The following is a 19,795-nucleotide window of genomic DNA, read 5'->3' on the forward strand; positions in this document are numbered from 1 at the left end:
ATGTGCATCACCCAGAGATGCTACTTCCACCTGGCTATTCCTGTGTCCTTGTAGTCCTTCCTTACAGCCTGACTCTGTTCCCTCTGCCTCTTCTCTGACTTCAGGTGGAAACCCTTCCTCATGGTTTCTGGCACATTTTTGGACTGGTTTAGGCCACAGTTAGGAACTCAGCCCATTGCAGGGAGGATCCTGGCACCAGGATATTTTCTGATCTGTAAAGAGTTGCTTGAAGCAACACTCTTTCTATTAGAACAGTGCTCAGAAGGCTTACAGCTCTCTGCTGCTTTCAGGTCTATTTGACTCACGATTTTGCTTCAAAACCAGCAAAATTTCCTTTGGGCTCAGCTAAACCAGCTGAGGCAGAGTGCCATGCGGGCAGCCTGTGCCTGGCCCTTGAGGCTCCCTTTATGCCTTCCCTGGGACCCCAATGGAGCAGGGGCACAAGCAGCCACAGTGGCCAGTGCTGGGGTTTTGAAAACTGCTTGCCTAGCTGGCTTTTCACCTGTTCACTTTGCGCCACAAACAAGAAGAAGAAGAAGAACCTGATCTGAAACCACATGCGAAAATAAGGACCTCTTCAATTTATAGTACTGAAGTAAAAAGAGATGTGTTATACATCAGGGACTTTCCAGCCCCCCCCCCCCCAACAGCTCCGATATAAAGGTTTAATCACTGCTATTTAAAATAATACAAAGCAAAAGGAAGTTAGGATGCCAGGGGACTAGAGCCGAGGAGACAGCTTTCTAGGCAAGCTGAGTGGCATGAGCAGTGGGAGAACATCATCGTGGCAACTCTTAATATGAAAATGGCCAAGGATTGCCTCACAGCCTTGCAATAGCAGATGGCTGGAGCCATTTAATCAGGCATCTTTTCTATTCCCAAAGCCTATAATTATCTGTTATAAGGACAACATCAGACTGGCACATGAGTTTTTCACTTCCCATCCCCAGATTGATGGGGGGGCATGGCTACCAAACTTTGGAAGGCTTTGCTGTCATGAAGAGACCTGGAGCTGCCCAGCCTGGGGAATTGGAGCAGAGATGGCACCTGGCTAGGATCACGCTGGGCTGTGCAGTGCATGCTCCGCACTAGCCACTCCTGTGCCGTGGAGTTACTAGAAATCTGGAAGGAGGTAAAAGAAAAGCCAGCTTGCTCAGATGCTTATTACAGCAGCATGGTGCTACTTGAGATTTAATCTATCAGTGTAAAGAAAAGCAACACCAAATTTAAGCCACGCTCAGAACCTGTTCCCTGCTCAAAGCAGAAAAGGTGAAGGCGAAGCTGAAACCCAGTGATCTTCTGGCACAACAGATTCCCTGATCCTGGTGAAGGCCAAGCTGGTTTAACCATTATGATGACCTGATCAAAATCTGATTAAAGTTAAAGATGCATCGCCAAACTTAAGGCAAAAAAAGAGGCTATCTTATGAGTACTTGATGTATTCTGAACACTGCTACTGGAGAATATTTTATGAATTAATTTTCTTCTAAAAATACTTTCTCCTCCCCAAACCCTAATTTTTTATTTTAACACTTTTAGAACTCCCGCTCCACCAAAACCTGCTACATTTTGGGAAGTGCCTGAAGCTTTGTTTAAAAACAATTTCAACTTCCTAATATATGTTGTGTATTTTACTATTTCTTCATCGTGCATACTGCTGATAAACCAAAACACAGGCACTATTTCTGACAAAAAAAAAAAAAAAAAAAAAAAAAGTTCCTTTAGAACTAGTTTTTAAATTTTTTTATTCTTCTCTTTGTAACGAGTGAACTTCAAGCTGTAATTTCTAGTACAGTATTTTAAACAACTTGTGAAGGACTTGTATATAAGTACTGACACTGCCGGGCTTCAACTCACACAGGTATTTTAACATTTGCACTGGGCAAAGCAGTTTACCTCCTGCTGACTGCAAATTAGTGATAATATTGACTGGGTTTGTTTTTTTTTACCCCAGAACAGGGTGAGATCAGTGTGTGCAGAAACTCTTCTCCCGGTTTTGTAAATATTAACCTTCTTTGACAACTGCAGCACCGGGAACCCGAGACACGCTGGATGAAATGCAAACAGGCTTATGTGTCGGTGAATAATTTCAATTAGGTGATGGAAAAACACCCGGAAATAAAATGTTTATTGCTTTCTCCAGCCTTTCCTTCCCCTCGGTTTCACACTGTATTTTTCCCGAATGGACAAGAAGTTTAGGATGGGGGTGGGATCCCTGCACACCCCAGCGCAGCCCTTGTATACAATGGTTGTTGTCACACTGACACCTAATGGCAAAGGCGAACGAGAGGATTACAGCTGATTTCCCAGGGCTGTGCCCTCACCCTATGGGGCAAAAACTACAGAAAACAGGCCAGCTTAGGAAAGGGAATTCACCCGGCTGTGTGGTAGCCTCTGTGGTAGCCACAGAGAGGTCACACAGTCCCCACAGCAAAGCAAAACCATCCAAGGTTAAAATGAGGGGGCCAGAGTCATCCAGTGGGTTCTGAAGGTCAAATTACATCCAATCCTTTACCTGCTGTCTTCTTTCTCATCCCAATGAGTGGACAGCAAAACTGTCAAGCACCCACAGGAATAGGTTGGGGCAGAGAGTACGTCTGATAATAATACATGAAAATACGGCACTGAGTAAAGCCTGTGCTTCCTTCATGACTGTCTGAGGAAATCAGGAATTTACGTTTATTATAGCGGTCATTGTGGTGCTAAGTGTTCCCTTACACATCTGAGGCAGTGGCAGCACAGTGAACAGGGTGATGTGAGCACACACTGCAGCAGAGGGTGCCCACACAGGCTCCATATCTGCCTTCATGAACTAAACATTTTGCCCTTTGGTGGCAAAAAAGCAAGGGTCTAAGGTAAGCACTTTGTAGCTCTTTTCTTTGGCCGTGCAGTAAAAGAAATAATTAGTTGTAGCCATCATCTCACATCTGGTTGATAAGAGTTTGTGTTATTTGAGCAGAGGTGTGGTGAGATTTAGCTGTGAGCTCCAAACATGGTTTAGGACTGGGTTCCAAATGCTTCAGTCAGAGGGGGAGCTCGTGCAAGGCTCCTGATGGTTCACCAGCACCTACCAAATATTGTAGAAACACATCCTGGGATTTTTCTGCAAGGTGTCTGGGGTGGCCCCAGAATCTCACCTTCACCTGGTGCACTTTAGGTGTATTTGGAGGTCTCCAGAGGGGATTTTAGCAGCAAGAATATTAGCAAGAGGAAGGACTAAATTCAGCAGAGGTAAATGAGCAGCAAGAGGTAGCTGGAGGTTTCATTAAGCAAAAAAATACGATCTAGTTGTTGTGAAACATCATTAAATTTATGAAAAAAAAAATAGAGAAGCCATGCTTAGGTTTTTAACACAAAACTACAGGAAAAAATATTGAATTCCATGTTCCTTGACAGGGAAAATTTTTAAACTATCAGTTAAACTATAGAATCTAACTTATGTGAGAGCCTTACCCTAACTTTTTACTGATGCTGTGGTGTCCCTGGGCCGGGAGGGCAGGAGGCAGAAATCAAGGGGCTGTTGCAGCCTTGATTATCATCAAGATGAAAAGGTGGGACACTGGCACTGTGACTGCAGTAAGTGACTAATTAAAGTGAACACCATACATGCTTATAAGCTATCATTAATGATATCTTCCCATCACATTAAAATATTTTGCCATTTCATAATATCAACATTGCAGAGATAACCAACTGCCTCGCAATCTGTTTTTAAGACTGAATTTATAGTTTGAAATCTGGCACGATTCAGGACTTTTGGTGCCTTGAATGCTGTGAAAAATGTTATTGAATGGCAGGTATTATTCATCCATGAGCTGGGGTGTTGCAGAAGTTTCGTGGCACTGAGATTTAAAGTAAAAAGGAGTGTCAGTGCAGGCTAACTGACAGGAAGGATATTTAGGGAAAAATACTTCAAATAGCTGAAATTAAATACGGAATGTATGCTGAGGAAAGAAAAAAGTCCTTAATTCTGGATGTACTTACTGCCTTGCGCTAGGCACCCCACATCACTTTTTCCCCAATGGTTTTTCTTAACTCAATTTCATCTTCTGGCCAAGTTTGACACTTTAGGAGAGTAGTGGATGCAAGGGTGCAAAGCTCACCCTTGGGCCTCACTGAGCTCTTCCCTATGGCTTTCACCAGCCGTGTCCTGATTAGAATATCCCAGTCCTGAGATGGGGTTTTAAGAGGAAACTTTGTTTTGTTAAGCTGGAAGCACTCAACAAGAACCAACATCAGGTTATCAAACACTCTAACACCCGGGGTGGGAATTTTTTGGGGGTGAACTGTCAAGCAATCTCTTGTGTAGGAGTCTTTGGAGGAAAACAGCCTCAACCTCTGCTTTTGCCGTCGGCAATTCCACAGTATTCCCACATAAGGACCAGTGGTGTGCCTGGGGAGCGCAGTGAAAGAGGAGGAAATAAATAAATGGCCCCTCAATGTTCTTGTTTGCTTGATCTAACACCACGTGTGCAAGGGTATTCATCTTTACAAGAGCCCTTCCTTTGGAGCACAGGCATCCTCAGCTTTCTCCTGACGCCGACTGCGCTCTGCCTGATCACTCCTTCTAAAACTCACCTGCATGGGGAATACTTGGGGATAACCCTTTGGTAGGTCATTCTAAAAAGCCTCAACACAGAGAGGCTCCAACCCAGCATGAAACCGCCACCTCTCATCGGCCCACCGTCGCACCTCTTTTCCAATCCCTCGGCTGTCACGCAGCTGATGTGATGAATTACAGCCTGTCACATCACGTTACGTTACGCAGGGCAAACAGGACAAAACACATACCAACTGCCATGCAAATATGTGTTTGCCAACGCTTTCCAGGGCGCAGAAACGCAGCCGGCGAGCTCCCCGCAGGAAAGCGAGAGGCTGAGGGACGGCTCCGGGCTGTGTGAGACAAACGTGCCCCTGACACACTGTGAACACACAGATCCACAGCTCCCAGCCAGCTACAGCAGTTATGAAAGCACCTCCTGCTTGTGATGACTTTTTTTTCCCCCCAGTTCTTTCAGAAAAAACAAACCAACCAACCAACCAAACCAACAAACAACAAAAAAGAAACACCTCAGCAGCAGCTTCTGTGATGTCATGAAGCAAAACAGCAAATATGTAAAAATTCCTCTCTCTGGCTTGTGTTCAGATTTGGAGCTATTTTCATGACTGGCCAGATTTTGGCTGCGTATGTGTAAATACAACGCCCACTTAGGTACACACACACACACGCACACACACACGTGCATACTATGAGATGTGTGAATACATATTACATATATATTATGTGGCTTTTAACTGCAGTCTTTCAGACCACATGTGGGCCTTTTGAAGCTAATGGGAGATTTACCAGGGGCTTTTTCACAGAGCTGTAGGCAAGAGTGGAATCCAGAACATATGAATATTATGCTATTATGATAGAGTGTAAATCATCTGGTTTGACCTACAGTGAATTAGAGGCCATTAAATTTCATCCAGGTATCCTACACCAAGCCAGAAAAACATGTGTTTGACTAATGCATAAATTGTATTTGGCTAAGACCTACTTCCCAGAAAGGTATTCATTCAGTCTTCATGCAAAGACACTTTCCAAGCATCAATTTCTTTGATAGTTTGTTTCAACAGTTATGTTAACTATGTATGCTTTCTATTTAAATTTACTACACTCTATGGACTGAAGTCAGTGATGAGAAGCCAAATTCCTACTTAAATTCCTAGCTACAAAGTCAACAGCTTGAGTAGTGACTTGCTTCTCTTCACTTCAATGCCATGCCATGGGCATCCCTCCGAGATCTTTTATGCTGAGCTATTCTTTATCATGTTACATCCTCCCCCAAGGTGCAGCTCTATGAATTCCTTTCACTTTTAAAACTTTCTTCTTGATCTGTTGCCACCGAAAAGACGTTGTTTACTTGGTAATTAGCGTCAACCATTCACTGTTGTCTGTGTGCATCAGCTTGGCTGGGGGTTATGGGGATAAGATGGAATTATACCGAAGAGATTTGAGATGAGTGTCCTCACATGCCTTGCAATATCCTAATTGTCAGTAGAATAAAACCATAGACAGCTCCTTTCAATTTTCAGAAGTAGGAAATACTGTAATTTTTTTTCTTGCTTGGTTTTTTTATAAATCTGTCACATTATGTGGCTCTAGCTACAAAAAATAGAAGTCCCTAAAACTGGCAAAAAGTAGTTAATCTATGACTCCTGGTAAGACTTTTTTTCATAATCAATAGGACATGATTTTACTGCTGACAGACAATACAAGATATGAGGATTATTAAAGAGAATGTGTCTTCATTTTGAGCACATAGTTTTGCTTTTTAAATCAGTTCTGTTGCAGGCAGGAATATGTCACTGTAAAGATGGGAAAAAAATGGAAGGCCATGATAATTCTAAAGGTTGACACAAAACTATGAATCTCTTTCAAGTGAAGATACACAGATCTTTGTGGAGACCTCTGCAGCTAAGCAAACCAACTAGCCTTTGATGTAGTTATAATTGTTAGGGACTGGGGATTATGTCTTTAGGCAAAGCTGTCTAGCAGTGGGAAGGTATAGATCAAAACTGACATCATGACACAAGTGAGAGGAGAGGTGCGATGAGGTGGAGCCAAAACCAGCTTGGCATTACCGTAGACTTCAGGTAAAACAAACAACTCCACTTCTTGAAAAGAACACAAGAAGAGTAAAATCCTCAGTACCAGCTGGAAATTTAAAAATAGGATGCAGTGCCATGAGGGCTGGCTGCGGTTCCCACCTCTTAAAACCACTCCACAGCGAGTAGAGCGTCCTACCAAACCAGGTCTTTGCAGATGGCAGCAGCCCTTGTCATGCCAGGCCTTCCCACAGATCCTTGCTGGCTAAAATCCCCATTCAAAGCCCACTGAAGATGGCAGAAATCCTTCCATTGTGTTTAGTGGGCTCTGTGTCAAGTGCTGTGTGTGGCTCGACACGTTCAAGAGAGTGTATATATGAGCACAGTTAAATAATTTCAAATTACTATGGATCTTCAAAGACACTCGTCTTGGGTGGCACAAAATTAAAAAGGTGCTTGTGGAAACTAATTTCTTGCCATAGGTGAACTGCCAATCATACTTAGAAAGCATTTTTCATTAAAAATGTTTTCCTGGCTCTCTGGGGGAAAAGTCACATTATTAGAAAAATAAAAGCAAAGGGTTTGATTCCGCAGGTTTTGATTGACTTAAACTGAAAATAGAAATAAATAAACAGGAGATCTAACACTGAAGAGGGCAGGCTCCAAAACCTGTAGCATGAATAGGTGTGTCCCCTGAGCCTTCCCAGATCACAGTTCACCTGTGTCTGGGACAATACCTTTGAAGCACGCCGCAAACATGTTATACAGTGAAATAAAAAGTCATTAAATAAATGCCAAGATTCTAAGTTAACTTGAAACTTGATAGATGACAAGAGAAAGCTGCATGTGCCAAGGAAGAGCAGGAAATGAAGAAGGCTTTGCCATCAGAGAGGGTATGTGAGGAAGAATATCACTTAAAGGATGAAAGGAGTCATTATGGATCAGAGGAGAAGGAAATGTTACCAGCCAGGCTAATGCAAGGCCAGAGAAGGTTACAAGCACAGGGGGACAATTCTAAACACGGTCTTGAAATGCAAGCAGGCTCCCCAGGACTGTCAGGAAGAGGGGAAGATCTGAGTAAATGATAAGTGATTTGGAGGGAGCAGACTGCAATGCAAGACCAGACTGGTATCTCAGACAAAACACCGTAAGATGTGTCATTATTAATTATCACAAAGAGCATGTAAGCCATTCAATATAAAACACTATCAGAGAAGTAAGATGAAATTAATTAATTCTCCACTTAGGGTTCAAACTGGTGATGTTCCTTGCCAGTAAGGTGAAACATTTGGGGTCCCTCCATTTTAAATGTCATTTTACAAACACTGTGGGAAATTAGACTTCAGTCTCTGCTTCAGTCTCTGTGAGAACTGATAAGATTCCCTATCTTGCAAACAGTATGGAACGCTTCCAGAAATATTTTAAAATTCTATTTTAAATGGAAAAACCTCAAGCACTATCATGAGACATTAGTGAACCACCAAAATGTTAGTCAGTCCCATCTAGCATTTCAGAACAATGCAACTATCAGAACATCAGTGTTTTTGTTAAGATACCTCTGTTAGAAATGTTGCCTAAACATTAGTTACTAATATTCTGAAATTCTAACTAGAAATATGAGGTTTCTCAATTTGCCTTTCAACTATGCAGCAGGTATCTGTCTTGTCACAGCACGAATCCCTTTTGGGTGAAAGCTGTCGATTTGAAGGCTAAAATCACCTCGCTGGGCCCTAATGTAATTTGTTGGAAGTTGGCCTTGGGAAACTTTCTGACACTGCCTACATATGCTCTTCGTTGGATATTCATTGAGCAATGATGTCTGAAGGGCTGAGTTCCTCACCTCCGTGATCATTATTAGCTATGGCATTTCTTAACAGGCTCTGCCCTGTCAGTTCTTTGCAACTCAGGTTTTACATCAGCAACCCACACTTTACAGCACCAAACAGACTCACTCTTCCACCACAGACAATACTGCTCCAGGAGAGCATGCTCCAGGTCACACTCATAAACAGAATTTATTAGTGTCCTACACATATGCCAATATTGAATAAATTATTTATTCTCTCTTTTCATCAAGTGAAATGAAGTGCGCAGCATATGTTTTAGGCATGGCTAAATGGGAACTCCCTGACCTCATTAAGGAACTTGTGGATCTACTAGAGAAATAATTCCACAGAAAAATCTTTGGAAGAGGAGACCACAGGATCCACAGCCAGTGGTCTGCTGATCAAATAAGAGTGGGGAAAGAGGAGATAGCTGATGCCGTTTCTGAGATGTACAGTACCATTGCTTCAATCTTCTCCTCCCTCAAGATGCATTTTCACAGGCTGTCAAGCATAAAACCTTATGAGAATACTTATCCTCAGAAGATTTTTATCAGAGGAACAAAATATATGATTCTGCCAAAACCATAGTTCACCTGACACCTGATCTTGCTCAGCAATATTCTCACCAAACTACTGTGCTCTGGAGGTCTACAGGTGTTTTTTACCAGATGCCCACAGACATCCTTAGCTTTGAAGGTGGCTTCTTCAAAACAGTGTCCAGCAAACTGCAATCAAGTGATTGATGAGCTGAGAAGAGCCAAAACTCAGAAAATCTTAAAATAATCAACCTATTTTTAGTTTTATCTTTACACAAATGTTGGTATAATATATGTGAGGAATCTACCCATATAGAACTCTGGATGATGTCTATAAATTTTAGATGAAATTATATTGTCATTCTATGTTATTTGTAGGAGCTTGAAACTTTTCCTGGAAGTCTGAGTTTGAAATATGTTATACTTGAAGTGAGCCCTGTGCATAGAAATATCTTGACAAATTAAATATATCTGGGGCAAGATGAAGCACTCTCAAAGGCTTGGGAATCAGCCAGAAGCACTGACTCATTTTCAATCAGTGCTGAACTGAGGTTTGGGGATGGGCTAGCTCAGGAAATTTTATCAGATGTTGACATATGATAATGGTTCATTTTACTTATATATATATAAATGTATATAAAATATTTAAGAAATAAGCTGTAGCGGTGTCCAGTATAAGCTCAACAGTACCGGTTGCACCTTGCTGCCTTTCTTTGCTTAGGTTACTCTCTTCTTGTAAAAGCCTGGAGTGGGTGCTCAAGAAGTTTGGGGAGAAGTGTGACCACTGGTGAACTGAGTGGCTGCAAGATGCAGAGAGCAGGGACCAGCTGAAGAGGACTGGGTTTGGGAAGAGGTCAGAGGATACAGACATGTTTGAAACTGCACTTTAAAACTTTTGTCACTGGTGTGATTTTTGCTCCACCTCTCAAAGTATTAGAAAAATACAGCAATTTACATATTTACATATTACATACAAAGTACTTATCATTTGTTTTCATTTGCCCACAAAGTTCATACCTCATTGTCAACCATTTTGCCAACAACAGTTTATGAAATAAAAACGTCATTGGAAAGGACGTTGGAATAAAGTATAACAAAACAAAACCTGTGGCTGAGATTTCACATGTTTAAGGTGAGATCGAACCTGTGCAGCAGAACAAACTCATGGGAGATTCCTGTTTATTTTCATACAAAATAAATTGGATGCAAATTCATTACTGTTTAGAGAATGAATCTCAGTGACAGTTTGTCCCTGGGGGCATTGAAAAGTATTTTAAATCATCCTGATAGTTAATTATTCAGCAAAAGTCTTTATCATATAAAATGACTTTAATAATTTATGCTAATGGGGCATTGCAGACGTAATTGTAGGACTGGTCTGGAGGAGGGGAAGACTGTGTGCCTGCACATTTATAGCTGAATTGCAGTGTAACTATTATATATGTTTGGCATTTGATATGCAAGGAAGGCATCTGTGATCACCTCAGTTCTTTTCCCTACCCCTCTCATTGTCTACAATGCTACAAAAAGTTGGCACTAAATTTATAAATAGCCCAGCTTTAGAAATATAGTAGTTCATGGTAGTTTGCAAGGAATTAAATGAAGATACAGATTAGAGTTTAAACTTTCTGGATGAAGTGTCAGAGAACAGATAGAGATCAGATGCAAGCCCTGGGCATCTCAGTTATATTTGGTGCAGCACATAAATACCTAAGAAGTAAGAGAAGAGAGAGCAAGGTAGATGTAACTGCACAATTTCAAGTGTCCATTAAGGGAGGACCTAAACAGATATCCTTTTTTCCCAAACTCTAGTGGTGAAAGGGCTTGCCCAAAAGCTCAGTTATGGTGGAAAAACAGCTTTAAGTATTTGAGCATGAAAATGAAAGATCCCAAAGAGAAGAGTTCAGGAGAGGCACTGCCTGATTCCTGCTCTTCTGGAGAGGGAAGGAGATGCTACTGTACTGCAGTAGCTCTGAAAGTCATGGATTCATACAATCTATAGAAATAGCCACATAAATGCATTTTTGGTCTCTCTGCATTTCTAGGGACTGGAGTGGCATTCTCTTTTATGCTCTGGGTAAACAAGGAGATGTACAGTTCTGAAAGAATCCCATGTTACCAAAATCTCAAAGGTTTTGTGGCTCTGACTCACAAAATAACCTTCTGAGTTTTAATCCTCTTCTACTTCTTGGCATGGGATGAGGACAAACACTCAGTGATTTCCTCTAATATTCAATGATGCAGTAGAATAAGCAGAACAGAGCAGTGCAAATTTTATACAAACATTTTTAGGCTTCCTGGGTTTTCTTCCCTTTGTCTCCAATGGAGGTCAGCACCCTAGACATGGACACCTGCTTGGTCCATGCTATAAGGCATGAAGTCAGAATGTGTTTGCTTACATCTCCTCATGTTAATTCAGAAGAAACACAAGGAGAAAGTGAATGAGTTGCGAGTTCCCCTGCATGAAAAGTCATCTATGTTTCAGCCAATAGTCTCACACTGCAACTTTAGCATCGATATTCCTTATGGAATGGCAAGAGTCCCACTGCATGCAAAGCTGCTGTTTCGAAGCCATGATGTGAAACTGTGTTCACATCAGTAAATGTCCCATCCAAGTGCTGCCAAAGTATCAATGCTGGGTGTGACTCCAGTGTGCACCAGCAAACATTTAGAGGTGAGCAAAATTTCCATGCCTGGCCTTTAATGTTGATATGAACAAGGATTTTCAGATTCAGTCCCTCACCTCTTGCACTCAGTTCAGTTTGTACAGCCTGAACTTTTCTATATAGCCACTGTATAAATTTTTTGCTTCATAGCTATCCTCACACAGGTACTGGAAGGCAAAGCTGTGTGATTTTTATAAGCCTCCTTCCTTAGTTACGAATAAAAACAGTTCTTTAGTCACAAATAAAACTCCAGTCTCACTTTCAAAGAAAACAATGTGATCAAAACAATAACCCCTCTACAAATATAACAACATGTTCTACAGGACAAGTATTGATTAAAACAAAAGGGCTTTATAAACACCATTAATTCTTACCAATTCCAGTAGTTATTGATTCTGCATCAATGTCATTAGCCTTTCTCTTCGCCACTTCAGCTAGTGCCAATTCACCCTTATCTAGAGCAAGGTAATGGATGTCCTTTGGAAAGAAAGAAGAAAAAAGATTAATCTAAAATGAATCTCAAAGGAGCAACAAAAGGGATTTTGAAAGAAAGAGGTTCTTTTATTATTTAGATCACAAACACAGATGGAACTGATGAACCTAACATTACATTTTAATTCCCTCCAACGCAAATGTATTTCCTTACTTGTGCTGTTGAATGCAGCAATGAATAAAACACTGACCAATCATGCACTGATAAAAGCAAAGCTATTGACTCGATGTATGAAAGAAACCAATCTGTCTACTTTTAACATAAGTCCTGTCAAATTAAAAGAAGGTTGATAGGAGGTGGCTCTGTGTAAACCAGATCTGAAGCACCGGACCTCTCCTGGCAATGCAGATGTGCTGCTTAGAGACACGGTCTACTGGTAGATCTATTAGTAATGGGTTAACAGTTTGGCCTCAGTGACCTTGGAGACCTTTTCCAACCTTAATGATTTTATGATTTGAAGGTTTCCATCTTTTAGGCACTAATTTTTGTTTGAATGTTTTCTCACACACTGTTGAAGGTTGTTACCCTCACTGTTCTGTGGGTAAGAACAGTGGTGATGATGGCTCTCCCTCTGCTGATATCGGAAGTAGTAAGAGCCACGACAGTGGTTTCTCAATGGTTTTAACATCCACAGGGCTGGCATGATTCCTGAGTCACTCCTGAACACCAAGGGGCTTTCCAAAAATGTTGTCTAGCACAAATAGTTGCTAATACTCTGGATCTAGTCTTTTATCTAGAGTCAGAAATCAGAGGGCTGCAGCAGGGGTACATTGTTACACAGAATTATAGAATGGCTTGGGTAGGAAGGGACCTTAGAGATCCAACTCCCTGCCCTGGGCAGGGACAACCTGCCCTTCCACTAGGCCAGGTTGCTCCAAGCCCCATTCAACCTGGCCTTAAGCACTTCCAGGGATGAGGCAGCCACACCTTCTCTGGGTGACTTCTGTTCCAGGAACTCACCACCCTCACAGGAAAAAATTTCTTCCAAATATCCAACCAAAGCCTGCCCTCTGTCAGTTTAAACCCATTTCCCCTGGTCCCTTATCAAAAGTCAAGGCTTTTTGTTGCGTACTAATATTTGAGGTGAAAACCACCTGTGCTATATACAGAACTCTTTGTGGGAGAATGTGTTCCTGCAGACAAACTGCACTCTCACTGCTCTTGGTTTTGGTCCTTGAAAAGTTAAAGTTCATTTATGACCATTAATCAAGAGACAATTAATCCGCTTCTCACCTGGAATCACAGACACATGCTGCTCTGTGCATGAACTGTGACATATAAAGTGAGGGAAATCCAGGAACTGTTGGCAGTTTATTTTCCCCCTCTACTTTGTTGAAGATGTCATTTGACATCCAAAGATTTGAGTCATTCCTTTGTTCTGCAAGCCATTGCTTGCAGGAATTTAAAGGGAAAAGGAGTGTTTGCTGGAGATATTGACCTCTGCACACCATAAAAGCAACTGTATTCTCCCTAATGCGGAAGATTTCAGGTGAAACCATCCTTCTTGAGGTGAGTTTACTGCCACCTGCATCAATATGACAGAAACTCTTACAGGAAAAGCCACTTCACTCTAGAAAGACACATTTAGATGAAAAAAGAGAGAGTAATGGTATTAGGAGAAAGACACGCTGCTTTCAGTAACCCCTCATTTAACAACAACAACAACAATTTTAAAACAAAACTGAAAATCTTAGACAAAATGAGATGATGATGCAGAAAAGCCTGGAACTGACGTGCGGGATCTGCAGAGTCTGCGGGAGACAGCGGCGTCTTCTCATCACAAACACAGGTGTGACTTAAAAAATGTGCAAATGTCTTGGAGCAGAGTAATGGGTTATGAACTTGTGGCGAACTCTCTATTTCCTCTCTTTGTAGGTCTAACTTGGCTGTCAGGAGAAAAGGGCCTGAGCAGCAAGGTATGATTTCTATGAAGATTAAACAGCAGATACTGTCACCTTATTTAGACAACAATAGAAAACCCAAGGGCTCTTGGACAAGTCTGAACTTAGAGAGATTTGGATATACAGGGAGACTTATTTAAAATACATTCTGACAATGTTTAATGGTTGTCTTTTTGTAGCTTAAACTATGAGAAATATTGTATATCCCCGTGCAATTTCAAATAGCAAGCTTGAGGATAGGGGTGGAAACAACTGCAGAAAATGATGAACAGATATGAAATCTCCAAATTTAGACCATTTCAGATCAAATTTAGGTGTTTCTCACTAAAATAAACAAGCAAAAGTGGACTTTTCTAAGAATTTATAACTCTCTGAGTAGAATTAAATTAGAAAACTGAAAAACAGAAAGAAGAAGCACCAGATTACAGGGTGCTTTAAAGAATGACACACAAAACCCAATTAAATTATCTGAATATTCATGATTTTTTTTTTTTTTCACACAATTACCTAAGAATTTATAAATCCAAAGATCATATCTCTCTCAAGCACAATGGTGACAATAAAAACAATTTCCAGCTGCTTATCAGGAGCCTGTCGAAAGGGCTTTATATTATCATTGAACAGTTTGCTTACTTTTTGGACTGCTTCCCTTTCCCCCTCACCTTTGTGATTCACAGAGCCGGCCGTTGGTGAGCAGAAGTCATTTGAAACATAACGTGTGTTTGTCTATAGGATATTTCTGGGCAGCACTCCAACATTTCTTCGAAGCATGCACTTTCCTCACCAGCGTAGCACCCAAGATGTGACAGTTTTATTAACTTGTCTTTTCCTTGCATTTTTTGTAGGTACCTTTGGTGCACGGGATGGCCTTTTGAATCCTCAGCAGCTGAGAGCTGGAATGCACTGTAAAAGCATTTCAAGCTAACAACCTTTCCACTGCTTGATCTTTTCTGCCACAGATTGGATCAGTCACCATCCAATAAACAGAGCTGTTTTTCGTGATATTACGTCCTTTTCAGTTTTATTTTTTTAATTGAACATTGTGGGAGATGATATTAATTGATGGACTTGCATGTGACGTGAAGGCAAAGCTCAGGGAGAGACACAATGGTGTGTGTCTTGCTATTGCATCACCTAGTGATGCTAGAGCTTTAAGCCTTTTTTTTTTTTCGTTTCTTTGAAAGAAATTAGCCCTTAGATAGCATTCTCTCAAACTTCTTTGCAGTCTCAAAACAAATAATGGGAATGCTGTAGAGTCCTGTTTGGAAATTGATGCTCGGGATAAATTCTCTAAGGTAAAGGACATTTTCTTACAAGTCTCAGGTGATGGGTACTCAATGTTTGCATCCTCCTCAAGCTCTGTTATACCTATTCCTCTCTATCCTTTCCTTTCTGTTCTTTCTCTGCTCCCCTTTAAGAAACAGATTTTTTTTCCTTTCCCACTTTGCTTATGCCATCAGGTATCTTTATTTAGACTACTATTTTTTTGTGAAATCCCATCAAATTAATTGGGAATAAGGTGATGTGACCCCTAGAGCTATCTGAGGTTTTAAAATTGCCTAAAACTGCTTTAAATATAGGCAAAATCAAATTGTATATTAGTAATTGCATTTTGCCCTACATAAACAATATATAGGAATCATTCAGTATTAAGCAGAAGTGAGGGATGCACAACCCTAGCTTAGAAGGAGCATTTTTATACTAACACCTGTAAGGACTGTGAGGTTTCAGGGAACAGGTTATCTAATTTTCACACAGTATGAGGCACAATGAAGCCAAATTCCCTAGAAATTACCATGGCACAAATAAATACTCCTAATGACCTATGCATGTTTAAACTTTTTGAGTCCTGTACTTAGTGGACTTGCAGCAGTACCACTGTTTGTACTCATTGTAAGGTTTGCTCATTAGTGACTTAGATGATGAATTAGCGAAAGGACATTTACCCAGAGGAGGCAGGGATGTGTGCTGCTTGTAGCGTAATTTAGGGGGAACTCTGTGGAATTTCAATGGTAATGCAAGCAGAACGAGGACATTAAAGAACTGGTTTTCATCTCACCATGGCATAAGCCAGGAGGAACTCTTCAGAAATACACACATTTAAGGGCATTGGTAGGATGGGAAATGAAGAGTAGGTGTTGAGAGAGGGAAGGAAAAGCAAAGAGCAGGAAAGGATGGAGTTAATTGCTTTGTGAACATTGAAACTCCTCTTGAAGAAAGCTGTAGGGACTTTTTGTGTGAGAGTAGAGCATGTTATCTGTCACTTGTGGAACCAGATACTGACAGTCCCTCCCTCTTGCTAGCAGCTGTGCACCCACCTCAGCACTCAACACCGGTGTTCCTACCCCGGCACAGAGGTGCTCCCTCAATCCTACTGCCAGCAGAGGGAAGGAAAGAGAAAAAGATCACATAGGAAATACTCTCAGTCATATGAGACAGGGTCTTTGATGACAAATGCTGGGACATTTATTCTGCCAGAATGGCTAAAATTAGGGAGCATTTTTTATCTGTACACGGGGAGAGCCCTTGACAAAAAGCTTTAATCTGCTCTAGACATAGTCTGAATCTTGTATGTGGCTGCAGCATGATTTGGTATAAAATTTGTATTGAAGAGGTTACATTCAGTAAAGAGAGAAAAGGAAAGAGATGATCTAAAAAGACAGAAAATCGAGGGGAGTAAACATAGAACATGTAATGAATTTCCTAAAAGTCTGACATTTCCATCACATTCTTTTGATGCATACTTAGGAAAGTTTATCGCAGTATTCACATCTTTCTAATTAGATGGAACAAGCCAGATGATTAGAGCCGTGAAAAAAACATCAAAAGGTTCACACAACTTTTTATATAATTAGAAGGGAATTTTCATAACCCCTAAAAGCAGGATTTAATTGTGTAATTTAACATACAATTTAAATATCAAGATCAAACTAGCAGGGCAAGTGACTTAATGGGATAAATGATATTAACATCTAGTGTCAAAGCTTAATTTAAACAACAGAATGTCTTCATTATGCAAAAGAGTCAAGCAAACGAATCATTCAAAGGGCCTTTTTTTCAACAAGCCCTTTCCTATTGTTTCTTTGAAAACAATGAAATCAGCTGTGGAGCAGCAACATGCTGAGAGACTAGGAGAGCACGACTGGCTTTGTCCATCTGACCTCGCTGTGACATTGTGGTGCAAGATCTTATAAAACAAGAACCTCCTGCAGTGCTCACACAGAGGACCTTTTAAGAGCTGGTTAATTTTACTTTTGTAGCTAATTAAATGGGAGGGGGCAGAGAGTGCATGAAATGTTAAAACCCTTGTGTTGATGCTGCTGAGCTTTGTTGTTTTAAAAGTACCAGCAGAAGCGTTCATAATTTGTCACTTTTCACAAAACCCCAAGAGACAAACTAAGAGCATTCAGGATCCCCGGGACATGGACAGCTCTTGTGTCCAGGACTCAGCAGTTGGACTTAAAGGAGCAGATTAGAAATGTATAAGCTTATTAGAGTGAAAGATGACATTTACCCACGTCAGGGCAGATGAAGAAAGGGAAAGTTTAAAAACATATACAATAATTTCTGGAAAATTAAGAACAGCCTGTTGGCCATGCTGGGGAAAACGACAGTGACTCTGAAGGCACTCAATTCCTACTGATGAGTTTCATGCTAGCAAAGGTTCTAACAGTTCTATCTTCAGATTGCAAATGACCTGGAACTGCTTTAATGTGTGCAAAAGCTGACAAATAATGTCCTCCAACAGCCTCTTTCTCCAGAAACAACTCACCATGAACAGGTCACGAGCACCGATGTCAACAGCAAGCAGAAACGCTTTTTCAAACCTTTGATACCTGAAAGAAAAAGGAAACACGTTGCTTGCTGAGGTTTATTTAAGAGCTAGGTTTGAGGTTATTTTAATTTCATGTACAAAGTCCTTCAGTGACACCGAAAGTGATGCCAAAGCTTTACTGGGGAAACTTGATAGGCTCATACTCAAATTGCAGTACTGTGAGGTAGGACAGTGACTACCCTTAACCTTCTTCATTGTTTGAAACCTTCACCAAGTGGTTCAGTGTTGAGTCCCATCAGAGCTGGTTGAATCTGAAGGGAGCTGAAGATCCAAACAAATCCATCCTTTACAAAGATAGCAACCACAACACAGATAAACAGTATCCCCAGCAATGCCGGTAGGAACCTCAAAATCCTCTACAGAAAATACTAATCTCAAATTTCACATTACTTCAGAGGTCCCTCCGTAGAAGTTTGCACTGAGTTTTGTCCTTGCAGATCCCTTGATACAGCTCTCTGAAGAGGCTAATCCAGTTGAGTCATGAATCCTCAGGGACTAAAAGAGGTAGGGGGTGATACTGTTTTGTCTTGTAACTACCTTCGCCCAGTATTATCACAGACTTCTGAGAGTTTTCTGAGATCCTACAGCAAAAAAGATTGCATCTATGAAGCAAAATAAGGGAGAAAAGAGCAAAATCACAAGCAAACATCACCTCTAGATGTGCTCTAGAAGGCACCCCCTGAGCATCACCCAGAGATGCAGCAGAGCAGAAAGGGAGCAGCGTGAATGTGGAACTTCACCTTTAAGGACAATTCCTTTGGTGGGCTGAGACATTGCTGAACAACAGCTCCTTCCATTTGTGGTGACAGACTGACCCCTTCATCCTACCCATCTCCTGGGAGCTGGGTTGATCCCTGGACTGATGGATCAGCCCTGGACCGATGGATTGATCCCTGGACTGGCTTTGCTGAACCAGGCTTGTCAGAGAAACTTGAGGATTGGCTTCACCGGACTGGCGGCCCACCACTTAAACCTCTTCAGGAAGTCGATATACTTAGGACTTATACCATCCAGAGACTAGTATATCTGTCTGACCACACCGAGGTAGAACCTGGGATCCTTGAATCCCTTGACTTATTGATTAGAAATTCAGTCAAGGATTGGCTTCACCTTCCACCAGTGTGATGCCATCTTGCATTCAAGTAGTAAAGAAGGTGGATTAGGTCTCATTAAGTTGGCGGCACTTATTCCGAGTATACAAGCACAAAGGTTGCACAGATTAGGTCAATCTTCGGAGGAGGCTCTGGTAAATTTTCTAAGAACATCTGGAGTTGTTATGTGAGAAATTATGTGTACGAGCTGGTGGTGAGAAAGAGTCCATCCTGACAATTTGGGAGCCTTTTCCAATGGCTGAAGGTTTGGGTGGTGGGGTTGAAGGTGTAAAGGAGTGGGAGGCCTCTGTTCCAAACGGAGACCTTGTAATTGGTGGAAAGTTGAGTTTACTAGATGGAAACACCTGGTTGCCCAGGGCCATGATATTGGGAATTCTGGGAATGATAAAATCAGTAATGGATGGTTAATACGGTACAAAGGCAAACCTCGCCAGAAGCTGAACACCACACACCATCTCCTGGGAGCTACAGCAAACACCCCCACGGGATGGAGGGACTGGGCAAGGGTGAGTATATCCTCCTGTGTGCAATCCTTGGGAATTCCACAGGCGCAGGAGGACACGAGGCATCCATCAGAAACTTTCTGGGGATGTATACAACATTGCACTGGCAAATGGTAATCCCAGTGGAAAATTCTGCATTGGGCTAATGTCTGTCTTACACTAGGCACGGATGACAATTATGCAACATTGTATTATGAGAGAGTGAGTCTATCTGTACACATTTTCATCTACTGCACATTTTTAACTGTTTAAAATTACCTACATTTGTGATTATTTTTAGAAATGCAAATACCCTAATTTTATTTCAGTTGGGAGGTAAAAGATTGATT

General features: G+C 41.3%; 1 protein-coding gene across 5 annotated transcripts in view; it reads right to left on the reverse strand.

Moving 5' to 3' along the window:
* Positions 1 to 19,795, reverse strand: part of WDPCP (WD repeat containing planar cell polarity effector) — a 151,701-nt gene that overhangs the window by 27,284 nt on the left and 104,622 nt on the right. For all 5 annotated transcript variants that reach the window (XM_040060363.2, XM_040060357.2, XM_040060361.2 and 2 more), the window contains 2 exons: positions 17,789 to 17,852; positions 11,997 to 12,099 (listed from right to left, as the gene is read on the reverse strand). In XM_040060363.2, coding sequence (XP_039916297.1) covers positions 11,997 to 12,099; positions 17,789 to 17,852 — 167 coding nt within the window. The remainder of the gene's footprint in view (positions 1 to 11,996; positions 12,100 to 17,788; positions 17,853 to 19,795) is intronic.

This window comes from Hirundo rustica, chromosome 3, assembly GCF_015227805.2.
Source record: "Hirundo rustica isolate bHirRus1 chromosome 3, bHirRus1.pri.v3, whole genome shotgun sequence".
Taxonomy (NCBI): domain Eukaryota; kingdom Metazoa; phylum Chordata; class Aves; order Passeriformes; family Hirundinidae; genus Hirundo; species Hirundo rustica.